Source organism: Lagenorhynchus albirostris, chromosome 16 (assembly GCF_949774975.1).
Source record: "Lagenorhynchus albirostris chromosome 16, mLagAlb1.1, whole genome shotgun sequence".
Taxonomy (NCBI): domain Eukaryota; kingdom Metazoa; phylum Chordata; class Mammalia; order Artiodactyla; family Delphinidae; genus Lagenorhynchus; species Lagenorhynchus albirostris.
Window position 1 is genome coordinate 77776735 of NC_083110.1, and position 12211 is coordinate 77788945.

The 12211-nt window shown below is 44.5% G+C and overlaps 1 protein-coding gene across 2 annotated transcripts in view; it reads right to left on the reverse strand.

Annotated features, from left to right (window-relative positions):
* DHX32 (DEAH-box helicase 32 (putative)) overlaps positions 1 to 12211 on the reverse strand; it is a 52585-nt gene that overhangs the window by 760 nt on the left and 39614 nt on the right. For both annotated transcript variants that reach the window (XM_060126581.1, XM_060126582.1), the window contains 4 exons: positions 4544 to 4735; positions 3737 to 3886; positions 1855 to 2042; positions 783 to 964 (listed from right to left, as the gene is read on the reverse strand). In XM_060126581.1, coding sequence (XP_059982564.1) covers positions 783 to 964; positions 1855 to 2042; positions 3737 to 3886; positions 4544 to 4735 — 712 coding nt within the window. The remainder of the gene's footprint in view (positions 1 to 782; positions 965 to 1854; positions 2043 to 3736; positions 3887 to 4543; positions 4736 to 12211) is intronic.

A 12211-nucleotide genomic window follows, 5' to 3' on the forward strand; every position in this document is an offset into this window, starting at 1 on the left:
ACACCCCCACTCTCATCACCGGGGGGAACGGGTACTTCCCCCAAGGCCCATCACAGTTTTGCGACAGGTCAGATCAGATGCTTGGGAGAACTCTGGGTGCATAAGAGGGAGTATCTGCATCTCATACTATACCATGTCCATTTGCTGAAGCTGGACACACCTGTAGTTACTCCTGGTTCCTGCCTAGAACATCACACTGCCCAAGTGGTAGTGGTACCTTCACAGTGGGTCCGGCATCTGCAGCAGCCTCTGAGGCTAGTCTCCATTCTCACTGCTGTCCCTATAGCCATTCACTTAGCAGCCAGAGGGATCTTTAAGATATACGGAGAAGAGGTTACCCTTGCTTAAAACGGAGTCTCCAATTGCTTTGTACTGCACTTAGGATCAACTCCAAACTCTTTATGTGGCCCATACCCTACACCTCTGCTACCTGCCTGTCTTCAACCTGGCCTCCACCCCTTCTCTTCCCCACTTGCTCCAGTCTCAGTGGCCTGTTTTGAGAGGTTGCTATGCTCAAGGTCTGCACCTGCTGGCCCTGTTCCTCTTAAGGCGCATCGTGCTTTGCTGTACATTTCTATACCGTGTTCTCTCTTTATGCTGTAATCTCAGAGGCGTGAGTATTTCTTAGTCATCTACAGAGACCTGCCTTTAGTAGGTACTCTCAACATAATTTAGATTGGTAGCAGTATAAACTTATATTGAAAATGTAAGAAAAACCAAATTTGTCATTTGCTTTTCATGTATGAATTCAAAGAAACCCCCTTTTCCTCCGTTAAACTTACAGTTCAGGAGAGATTTCTGAGGCGATCCTGATGTAGTTGTTGTCAGATATGCTGAACTTATGGAAGAGAACCCACTCTGGCATCTTCTTGGTGACAGAGTAACAAGAAAGGGGATGCAGCTGTGCGACTTGCTTGTGCGTCAGCATTAAGTAATTACCTGACCCATCGACGTCCCGAGCAATCTAAAAGGCAGCGTTTTATAGAAAAAAGGATTTTGTATTAATATGGAGATCGATACACAAAAATATTTTGTTTTAAAAATTCCAAAATACTTCACACAGAATCGTTAAAACTACAGATTTGCCGCCCATGTTTTCTAGTTTCAGCTACAGAAAATAAGACATAAACATGTTTTGCCCAAAACTCGGAGCCAGTGATGATAATAAGGATGTTAACTAATTTTATCAATTTCAGGGCAGCATGCCAAAATAGTGCAGCTACAAAGGTGAATGTTTTGGTCAAGAAATAAAGCTAGCACGTTCCCTGTCGCATGATGGACCACGCTCGCAAGTGTGCAGTGCTTTACACTTGACGTTTTAGCTCCTTTAATCCTCAGGATAACCCTGTGATGCAGGTAACCTTACTTCTTCCATACAGATGAGGAAATCCATGCTAAAATGTCCTTTTTCTCCATTAAGGGTGCTTTAGAGTTTAGGTGGTGCATACTAATTCTGTAACTTGCTTTAGTTTAGAGGCGCTACGTTAGTCAACCTCCACGCCGGGAAAGAAACAAATGGGCTGTCGCCTTTACTTCTTGTTGGGCATTACGTCACCAGGTACATGGGAGCAAACAGGTGAGATGAGGGACTATACGTTCAGCCAAAGAGTGCTGTAACAGTTCCTCCACGATGGGAAAGGTCTTCCTGACAGAACATTCTAGCTGAGTCCTCCGTTCCCCTGCGGGGAAGTATATTTAAGTACTAAATCTTTAGTAACATATAAGGGTTTTTAGTTTTATTTCAAAGTTAACATCAATACAGTAATCATCCTAAGTGGGAGGTTTCTGACAGGATGTCCTCAACATGTGAAATTTTGTTAAGAGCACACTACAGGTGGCCTGATCCATTCTTACCTGCATAAAATAACCAGACAGAAGAGCCTTCCTTATGTTCAGAGTGTTTTCCTTTGAGCCAAAAGCAGGTTCTGTGTAAGGAAGCTCGATTCGCTTGATGATTTCTAAGAGTTCGGCTCGGATTACATCTGCCATCCTGAGTGCAGAGCAGTTGAGGAAGTAATCGTGACACCACTTTTCAACACAGTCTAGGAAGGAACAAATAAAAGCTATTTAGAAATGACTTGTCATAACTGAGAGAGCCCAGGCGGGAAGGCGCTCTGCCTCTGCGTCCCTGTGTCCTCTCCTAACAAGGTTGTCACGAGTGAGTGCGAGGGAGGCAGCAAGGACGGGGACCTCGGTGGCCGCGGGAGTGGCTGTCCCTGGCACCGCTGGGAAGGGAGAGGGTGCCGGCTGGCAGGACCTGCAGTGACTGTGGGGGACTCCACGAGCCCACCAACTGTAAAGAGCAGGTCCCTAGCGCTGACCAATACTATATATCACCCTCCCTCATCTGGCTCGTAAGGGGCAGAAGAGACTGTCTCAAGATCAACATTTTGTCCAGTGTGCGTATGGCGAGGATGTACGTGCCCACGACATTCAATCAAACTGGGAGGGAAAAAGCTTACAGTACAGATACCTCTGATCCATGAAAGTATCTCACATACTTTACTTAATTATAAGAAAAGGATTACTACTAGGCTGATGTGGGAATGAATGATGTCACGGTTAAGCTCGCCTACCCTAGCTGCAAGTTTCGTATCGAAATTCAGTCCCCTGGATCAGCGTGAAGTTATTCTTTCTTGCCATCTGTGATTAGCTGGACCCAGTTTCGCCTTGGCCTGCGAGCGCATGCGGCCTTGGCAGAGCGGGCTGCAGGCCTCCGTTGGTCCTTCCCGTCCGCTCAGGCCCGTCTGCAGCCACAGGAGTGCTTGCAGTTGGTCCAACGACGACCACCACCAGCTTCCCCTCCAAAGATGCCAAGGCCCTCATGTACTTCCTGGCTCCACTGACAACTTTTTCTGCTCAGCTTTGAAAAACTAACTCCCTGCTCTGCCGCTCTGGCTGCTGTCATACTTTTCACTTTAAACATTTTTCACACCATCTGCTGGAGCAAAGGAGGTAAAAGCAGCATCGCGGAGAACAGAGGTGAGAATAATCCTCCTGGTAGGAAGGGAGCTCCCCTCTGGCTGTGTCCGCCTCACTGCTTTGCCCCGTCTGCCCCTAGAGACCCCCTTCCTGTCTTTAAGGCCCAGCACAGGAGTTTACGTGGAGGAGTTTTCCGTTCCCTCACCACTGGGAATGGGAACATACCCACCGTGGTTTAGAGGTACCCAGGACTTCTGCCGCAGCTTTGCCCCAGGCCATTCTTCTCCCCTGGACGCCCTACCCGCCCCTCTCCCCTCCTCCGCCAGGGTCCAGCCTCCCTCAGCTCATCAGCCTATTCATTACTATCACCTGGAGCTGGGGTTTGTTTTGTTTTGAACGCTCCATATTCTCTCTCCAGCCAGTAGTGAGCATGCCATGTTATGAAAGGCACAAAGCACAGCTCTGGCCGGTGGGCACCTAGAGATGGCAGTTCCTTTCCTTCCTCCCTGGACCCGAGAGGACAGGAGCCGTGCTGTGCAAGTCTGTGTCCCCTGTCCCTGCGTCCCCAGTGAGCTCGCTCTGAAGGCTGCCGGGCTGGGGGCCGGTCCGTGGATGCAGGCCTGCCCTCTGTGGGCGCAGGAGGCGTGTCTCTACCGCTCACCTGCAGGTGCCTGAGGGCCTCAAGCACCATCCCACTCAAATGACCAAGGGGGCTGGAGACAAAGGGTGTTGGACGAATAACAACCCAGCTTCGTCTGGGGAAGGAAAGGTGGAATTGGGAGGTGATTTGTGAGAAGGCCAAGCGTTCACTTACGTTCGCTGGTGGAATTCAGAGCCACGTCCTGGTAGGCCTTGTAAATGTTGATGAGGGTGAAGTGATCTCCTTCAGGATGTAAGAACGTCTTCCAGCAAGACAAGGCGGCCTCCTCTGCTCCCCGGGGCAGATGCGAAAAGCAATTAGGAGCTTTAAGATGCAAAAGGGCAGAAGGTCAGCAATAATGAGATGTGCCCTTTAGCCCTTTAGCACGACAGGCTGCGGGGGCGGGGGGGGGGGGGGGGGGGGAAACGGATGGGGGCTCCCTGCTGTTTGTAGCCCTGCTCCTGTCTTACTCTGTGAATAACATGCTATCCTGGTTACATAGAAATCAGAGAACTGTAGGGTGAGCCGTCATCTTGTGCTTCTTACTCCTGTGTGTTAGCTTTTCTCAGGTCTGCTCAGCACAGCGGACACCCTGCTTGTAAATATTACAGCCCCTGGTCCAGGGACAGGATTAGAACTCAGGTCCTAATGCAGCATAGCCTTTGGTTTGTCCTGCCAGTAAAAGAATCAATTAAAACCTATAAACCAAGATGAATGAGGTGGTAGGAAATAAAACACGCACACGTGACACGCTTTTCTTGATCTGTGCCGATCACTTCAACAAAAGCAAACTCGGTATGCTATCACCTGTCTGCTTTAAGAAATTCACTGGGTTTTTATTTAGATTTTTTCATATTAAGGCAATTCTTATAACTTTACATTTTCAAACTACTAAAATATTTCATTATCATTTCAAATGGATCTCATTTAAATCTATACCTGCTGCAGATACACAGTACAAAAGAGCCGTGGAAGGAATACCTGTTACCATGGCAGCGACTGTTAGCATTTCATCTACACAGTCAAATTCACAGGATGCTAAGATAGACTTGGCGAGCTGTGGGTCAAGAGGAAACTCTGACATGATGATTCCAAATTCAGAGAGGTTTCCATCATTGTCCAGTGCTGCCAGATAATCTAAGTCTTCCAAAGCCTGCATCAAGCTTTCCGGTGCTATAGGGAAGACAAAATTAATAATTACAAAGTCTCATACAACCAAGATGGAGTAACAGGTAGTGGATTTTCCCTCCCACACAAAACAACCAAACAATGAACAAAATATATGAAACAAGAGTTCGCAAGACAGAGATCATCAGGCAACGAACAACAGTGATTCCTGAGAGGGGGGCACCTCGAGGTAAGCCTGAGGGCTGCCCAGCGTACTGCCTTGAGAGCGTTTCCAGGCTGCGGTGCTGGCAGGGGACCCAAGGGGAGCTGCCAGACTCCCCGAATTATGGAGAGGGTGCTGAGGGTCCGGGGAGACTAAGGTGGCCAAAGCCTGCAGGTCGGACCTCCTGAGAGGAGAGAGCTCTAGAGCGAGGACTCAGAGGATGTACGAGAGCCCCTCAGTCAGTCAGCAGGGCCCATTCACTCCACTCCAGGCCGGAGAAGGAACCATCCAGAAGAGCAGAGGGTCAGCGCCCGGTGCTCACACGGGATCCAGATACGGCCGTTCCCACCAGCCAGGCTGCAAAGCCTCATGATTCGTGGGACTCTGGGGGGGGGCGGGGAACACAGAATAACTACACCCCACATGTACACTGTTCCAGTGCCACCTAACTAGTCCTACAGTCAAGACCTGAAAGGATCACTCTGCCACCCAGGACGAAGCTCCAGAATATTTAGAGGAATACAAAATACCCAGTATCCAACCCAGTAAAGTGGACAATGCCTAGCATCCAACAAGCATCATGAGGCGTGAGAAGCAGGAAGATATATCCCATAATAAAGAGAAAAACGAACCAACTGAAACTGACCCAGATGACAGAAATGGTAGACAAGGATGCTGAAAGAGCTATCTGCCAGTACAAGTAAGGACCAAAGGCTAATTTTCTCCATCCCTTTATTTCCCTTATAAGTTTATATGACATCAATAATGGTGTAGTTTTATTATATATGCTTAATAGCCACCTACAAAGATAAATCCATTTATTCAAAGTGAGGTATTCTCCTTGTCCTTGCAAAATAAAGTCACATTAAAATGAATACATGTGTTTTTCACCAGGCCTCACAAAGAAGCAAATCACACAGCATGAAGCTGCTGGATTGTTCTACCCCAGAAACGAAGGATTTATGAGCTACTCAACGGCTTTCACTTGTCTCACTTCCAACATGTTCCTGGCAGGCGGGAGACAGAGCCTGTGGGGACCTGGGAAGCAGTTTAACCTCCTTGTAGCTGGGAGTTCAAGGTAATGAACAGTACAAATTTACTTATTTGCTGCCCAAACTTTGACCATTAAGGTATTTCTCAAAATTTCAAGCAAACTGTGTAACTCAAAAGCCAGTCCCAAATTCAGATTTGATAAACTCCCCCCATTCCCATCAAGAGACCTGGGAACACTGGGAGAGATCCTGCTGCGGGCTGGGGAAGGACCCCCGGTGCTGCATGCGGCTCCTCACATCCCCAGGCCTCTTGCTGGAGGAGAGAGCGTGGAACGGGCCTGGCCTCCACCTCTGACACGTGATTTGCCGGTGAAGGATCAGTTACTGTGAAAGCAAGTAGTGCTGGGATGAGGGGGGCTGTGAGAAAGCCTGCAGAGAACCCAGGCATCTGCTAGAGGACTCGGGTGTGGCTTTCACCCCACCATGGAGAAAAGAAGCTGAACGTTCCTGTTTTTGGTTTCTTTTGTCAAGACTTAAAACTGAGAAGAGCATGGCCTCGGGATTCCGTTCTTGGATTCTGACCCCTTGGCCTCTCCAGGGCACTAGCCAGGAGCACTAGTGGACTCCTTGTTCATTTGGAGACCCTGGGGCAAGGATGAGACCTTGAGAAGTCACAGTCCCGGGAAGTAAACAGATGGGCTATTTAGAAAAAGAGTCCGAGCCATCAGTGAGCCATGAAATCAAAAGTAACAGAGATGGCCTCATCCACCAGAGGGCAGACAGCAGAAGCAAGAACTACAGTCCTGCAGCCTGTGGAACAAAAACCACATTCACAGAAAGACAGACAAGATGAAAAGGCAGAGGGCTACGTACCAGATGAAGGAACGAGATAAAAACCCAGAAAAACAACTAAATGAAGTGGAGATAGGCAACCTTCCAGAAAAAGAATTCAGAATAATGATAGTGAAGATGATCTAGGACCTCAGAAAAAGAATGGAGGCAAAGATCGAGAAGATGCAAGAAATGTTTAACAAAGACCTAGAAGAATTAAAGAACAAACAAACAGAGATGAACAATACAATAACTGAAATGAAAACTACAGTAGAAGGAAGCAATAGCAGAATAACTGAGGCAGGAGAACAGATAAGTGATCTGGAAGACAGAATGGTGGAATCCAATTACAGGGAAAAAAAACCCATAAAAAACACAAACACATGGAGGCTAAACAATACGTTACTAAATAACCAAGAGATCACAGAAGAAATCAAAGAGGAAATCAAAAAATACCTAGAGACAAATGACAATGAAAACACGACGATCCAAAACCTATGGGATGAGGCAAAAGCAGTTCTAAGAGGGAAGTTTATAGCTATACCAGCCTACCTCAAGAAACAAGAAAAATCTCAAATAAACAATCTAACCTTACACCTAAAGGAACTAGAGAAAGAAGAACAAACAAAACCCAAAGTTAGCAGAAGGAAAGAAATCAAAAAGATCACAGCAGAAATAAATGAAATAGAAACAAAACAATAGCAAAGATCAATTAAACGAAAAGCTGGTTCTTTGAGAAGATAAACAAAATTGATAAACCATTACCAAGACTCATCAAGAAAAAGAGGGAGAGGACTCAAATCAATAGAATTAGAAATGAAAAAGGAGAAGTTACAACAGACACCACAGAAATACAAAGCATCCTAAAACACTACTACAAGCAACTCTATGCAATAAAATGGACAACCTGGAAGAAATGGACAAATTCTTAGAAAGGTATAACTTTCCAAGACTGAACCAGGAAGAAATGGAAAATATGAACAGACCAATCACCAGTAATGAAATTGAAACTGTGATTAAAATTCTTCCAACAAACAGAAGTCCAGGACCAGAGGGCTTCACAGTGAATTCTATCAAACATTTAAAGAAAAGCTAACACCCATCCTTCTCAAACTCTTCCAAAAACTTACAGAGGAAGGAACACTCCCGAACTCATTCTATGAGGCCACCATCACCCTGATACCAAAACCAGACAAAGATCCTACAAAAAAAGAAAATTACAGACCAATATCACTCATGAATATAGATGCAAAAATCCTCAACAAAATACTAGCAAACAGAATCCAACAACACGTTAAAAGGATCATACACCATGATCAAGTGGGATTTATCCCAGGGATGCAAGGATTCTTCAATATATGTAAATCAATCAATGTGATACACCATATTAACAAATTGAAGAATAAAAACCATATGATCATCTCAAGAGATGCAGAAAAAGCTTTCGACAGAATTCAACACCCATTTATGATAAAAACTCTCCAGAAGTGGGCATAGAGGGAACCTACCTCAACATAATAAAGGCCATATACGACAAACCCACAGCAAACATCATTCTCAATGGTGAAAAACTGAAAGTATTTCCTCTAAGATCAGGAACAAGACAAGGATGTCCACTCTCACCACTATTATTCAACATAGTTTTGGAAGTCCTAGCCAGGGCAATCAGACAAGAAAAATAACAGGAATACAAATTGGAAAAGAAGTAAAACTGTCCCTGTTTGCAGATGACATGATACTACACATAGAGAATCCTAAAAATGCCACCAGAAAACTATTAGAGCTAATCAATGAATTTGGTAAAGTTGCAGGATACAAAATTAATGCACAGAAATCTCTTGCATTCCTACACACTAATGATGAAAAATCTGAAAGAGAAATTAAGGAAACACTACCATTTACCACTGCAACAAAAAGAATAAAATACCTAGGAATAAATCTACCTAGGGAGACAAAAGACCTGTAGTCAGAAAACTATAAGACACTGATGAAAGAAATTAAAGATGATACCAACAGACGGAGAGATATACCATGTTCTTGGATTAGAAGAATCAATATTGTGAAAATGACCCTACTACCCAAAGCAATCTACAGATTCAATGCAATCCCTATCAAATTACCAATGGCACTTTTTACAGAACTAGAAAAAAAAATCTTAAAATTTGTATGGAGACACAAAAGACCCCGAATAGCCAAAGCAGTCTTGAGGGAAAAAAACAGAGCAGGAGGAATCAGACTCCCTGACTTCAGACTATACTACAAAGCTACAGTAATCAAGACAGTATGGTACTGGCACAAAAACAGAAACATAGATCAATGGAACAGGATAGAAAGCCCAGAGATAAACCCACACACCTATGGTCAACTAATCTATGACAAAGGAGGCAAGGATATACAATGGAGAAAAGACAGTCTCTTCAATAAGTGGTGCTGGGAAAACTGGACAGCTACATGTAAAAGAATGAAATTAGAACACTCCCTAACACCATACACAAAAATAAACTCAAAATGGATTAAAGACCTAAATTTAAGACCAGACACTATAAAACTCTTAGAGGAAAACATAGGAAGAACACTCTTTAACATAACTCACAGCAAGATCTTTTTTGATCCACTTCCTGGAGTAATGGAAATAAAAACAAAAATAAACAAATGGGACCTAATGAAACTTAAAAGCTTTTGCACAGCAAAGGAAACCATAAACAAGATGAAAAGACAACCCTCAGAATGGGAGAAAATATTTGCAAACAAATCAACGGACAAAGGATTAATCTCCAAAATATATAAACAGCTCATGCAGCTCAATATTAAAGAAATGAACAACCCAATCCAAAAATGGGCAGAAGACCTAAATAGACATTTCTCCAAAGAAGACATACAGATGGCCAAGAAGCACATGAAAAGCTGCTCAACATCACTAATTATTAGAGAAATGCAAATCAAAACTACAATGAGGTATCACCTCACACCAGTTAGAATGGGCATCAGAAAATCTACAAACAACAAATGCTGGAGAAGGTGTGGAGAAAAGGGAACCCTCTTGCACTGTTGGTGGGAATGTAAATTGATACAGCCACTATGGAGAACAGTATGGAGGTTCCTTAAAAAGCTAAAAACAGAATTACCATATGACCCAGAAATCCTACTACTGGGCATATACCCAGAGAAAAGCATAATTCAAAAAGACACATGCACCCCATTGTTCACTGCAGCACTATTTACCATAGCCAGGTCATGGAAGCAACCTAAATGCCCATCAACAGATGAATAGATAAAGAAGATGTGATACATATATGCAATGGAGTATCACTCAGCCATAAAAAGGAACTAACTGGGCCGCTTGTTGAGACGTGGATGGATCTAGAGACTGTCATACAGAGTGAAGTAAGTCAGAAAGAGAAAAATAAATATCGTATATTAACGCATGTATGTGGAACCTAGGAAAATGGTACAGATGAACTGGTCTGCAGGGCAGAAGTTGAGACACAGATGTAAAGAACAAACGTATGGACACCAAGGGGGGAAAGCCGCGGAGGGGTGGGGGGGGTGCTGTGCTGAATTGGGCAATTGGGATTGACATGTATACACTGATGTGTATAAAATTGATGACTAATAAGAACCTGCAGTATAAAAAGATAAAATTAAAAAATTTTAATAAAAATTAAGGATTTCTGTTCAACAAACAGCACAATAGAAAAACTTAACTGAGCATAAGATTGGGGGGAAAAAAAAAGTAACAGCTGACATGCCAGAGAAGGTGCAAGAAGCAGCAGCAGAAATAAGCATCTCAGATTAAACAGAGCAGGAGGGCTCTGGGAGCACAAAGTTAATTCCTGAAAGTTGTGTGGAAACCAGTTTCCATAAATCAGCAAAGCTGCTGCATTGTAAGTTACAGGATCTCTGGCAACTGTCCCTGTAAGCCCATCTGGCTTAACAGCCAGCCTCTGTCCCCAAAGGGCACCTACTTCTCATTTTTATGTCCTGGAGTTGAGTTGGCTGCACACAGAGTTACTAACGGACATAACGTCATGATTCAGCTCTTGGTCTGAACACTAAATAAAGAGAGGAAGTTCTTGGGGTTTTATTATATTAGAAAGAACAAGTTAATGAATGCAGATTATACAGGTGAAGGAATAATAATAAATAACTGAATAGGATTTGCTAATATTACATTCTACATTTTAAGACATCTCCCCAGTATGGCCCATAAAATTGTCTTAGATAAAAGCAGAAGGGTTTAGATGAGGGTTCTTTATGGCAGTGCTATTTAAGTGTAATCCATGGGAAATAATGCTACAAATGGAATATAAATGTTTTAGTTCTTTACAGCAGTGCAAAATCACACTGCTTTATTCCAAAGGCAGTTTCAATATGAACAAATCATCATTTTTATTAAGTTCTATTGCCAATGGCAGCTGTACTCCCTGTAGGATAGCTCACTACAAGGTCACACACCTCCCCCAGTGCCATCACTCATAGTAACTTGCAGGGCTCTTATCACAATTTCGTTATGGTGCCCTTTTTCCATGGAACCCCAAATGCCAGGCTCCAATACTGAACCTGCGTTTTCCTGCCACAGTATCTGCAGAACGGCTGCTCACAAACAAAGAGGCCATTAATCTGGAACAAGGGTTAAGTCCACCATTCGGAGGGAGGGACTGACCCAGTGCTGATTCTAAGCAAGAGTGCAGGTCAGATGAGGAGTCCATCTGTGGACTCCTGCTGTGTCATTGCCAGAATCAACGGCCCCGCACGGCATCTTTCCTATGGCCTTGAAAAGTCTACCAAAATTTTAGATGTCACATAGCAGGAATCACAGGTTGTTCCCCTCCCCGTCACGGGGACGTTTACTCAGGCACTCAGCAGGAGAGAGAAGAACCAAGAGACAGAGACGAGAAGCTGAGCACCAGTGCTGTTCAAGCCTCTGTCCTTAGGTGTCCCTGAGGCACTGCCACATTCTCGTCTTGGATTTCACAAGACACCCCAATTTCCTTATCACAACGCCCTCTGGCTTATGCCAGTCTGAGTGGCATTACTGGCACTGGTACCCAGCGTTCTTCTATACATCAGAAACTCTGTCACAAAGGAAGAGTGTATCAAAGTGACACTGGGACTTAGAAAGGCAGGGACGAAGCTGGCCCGGGGAAGGAGGATAGCTGTGCTCACACAAGGCTTGCCGTGTGCCTCGTACACATGTGAATTACACACACGTACACATATACAGATGGACATGGAGAAAGAGAGTGACCGCTGGACAGGGCGGGAGCAGATGAAGTTTCTGGCCCGGTGGGTTTTAGGACTGGAGCTTGGGCACTGTGTGCACTGAAGTAAAGAGCCCATGGAGGGGAGAAACGGAAGAATCGAGATGGTGCTGGTTGGACGGTGTAGATTCTCAGTAGTCTTGGGACTTTTAGGGAATAGGATTAAGAGTCTGGCTCTGAAGAGGAGAGAAAGGAAAGGCCTCTGTTTCACTTAATTTCACAAGGACCTGCTCAC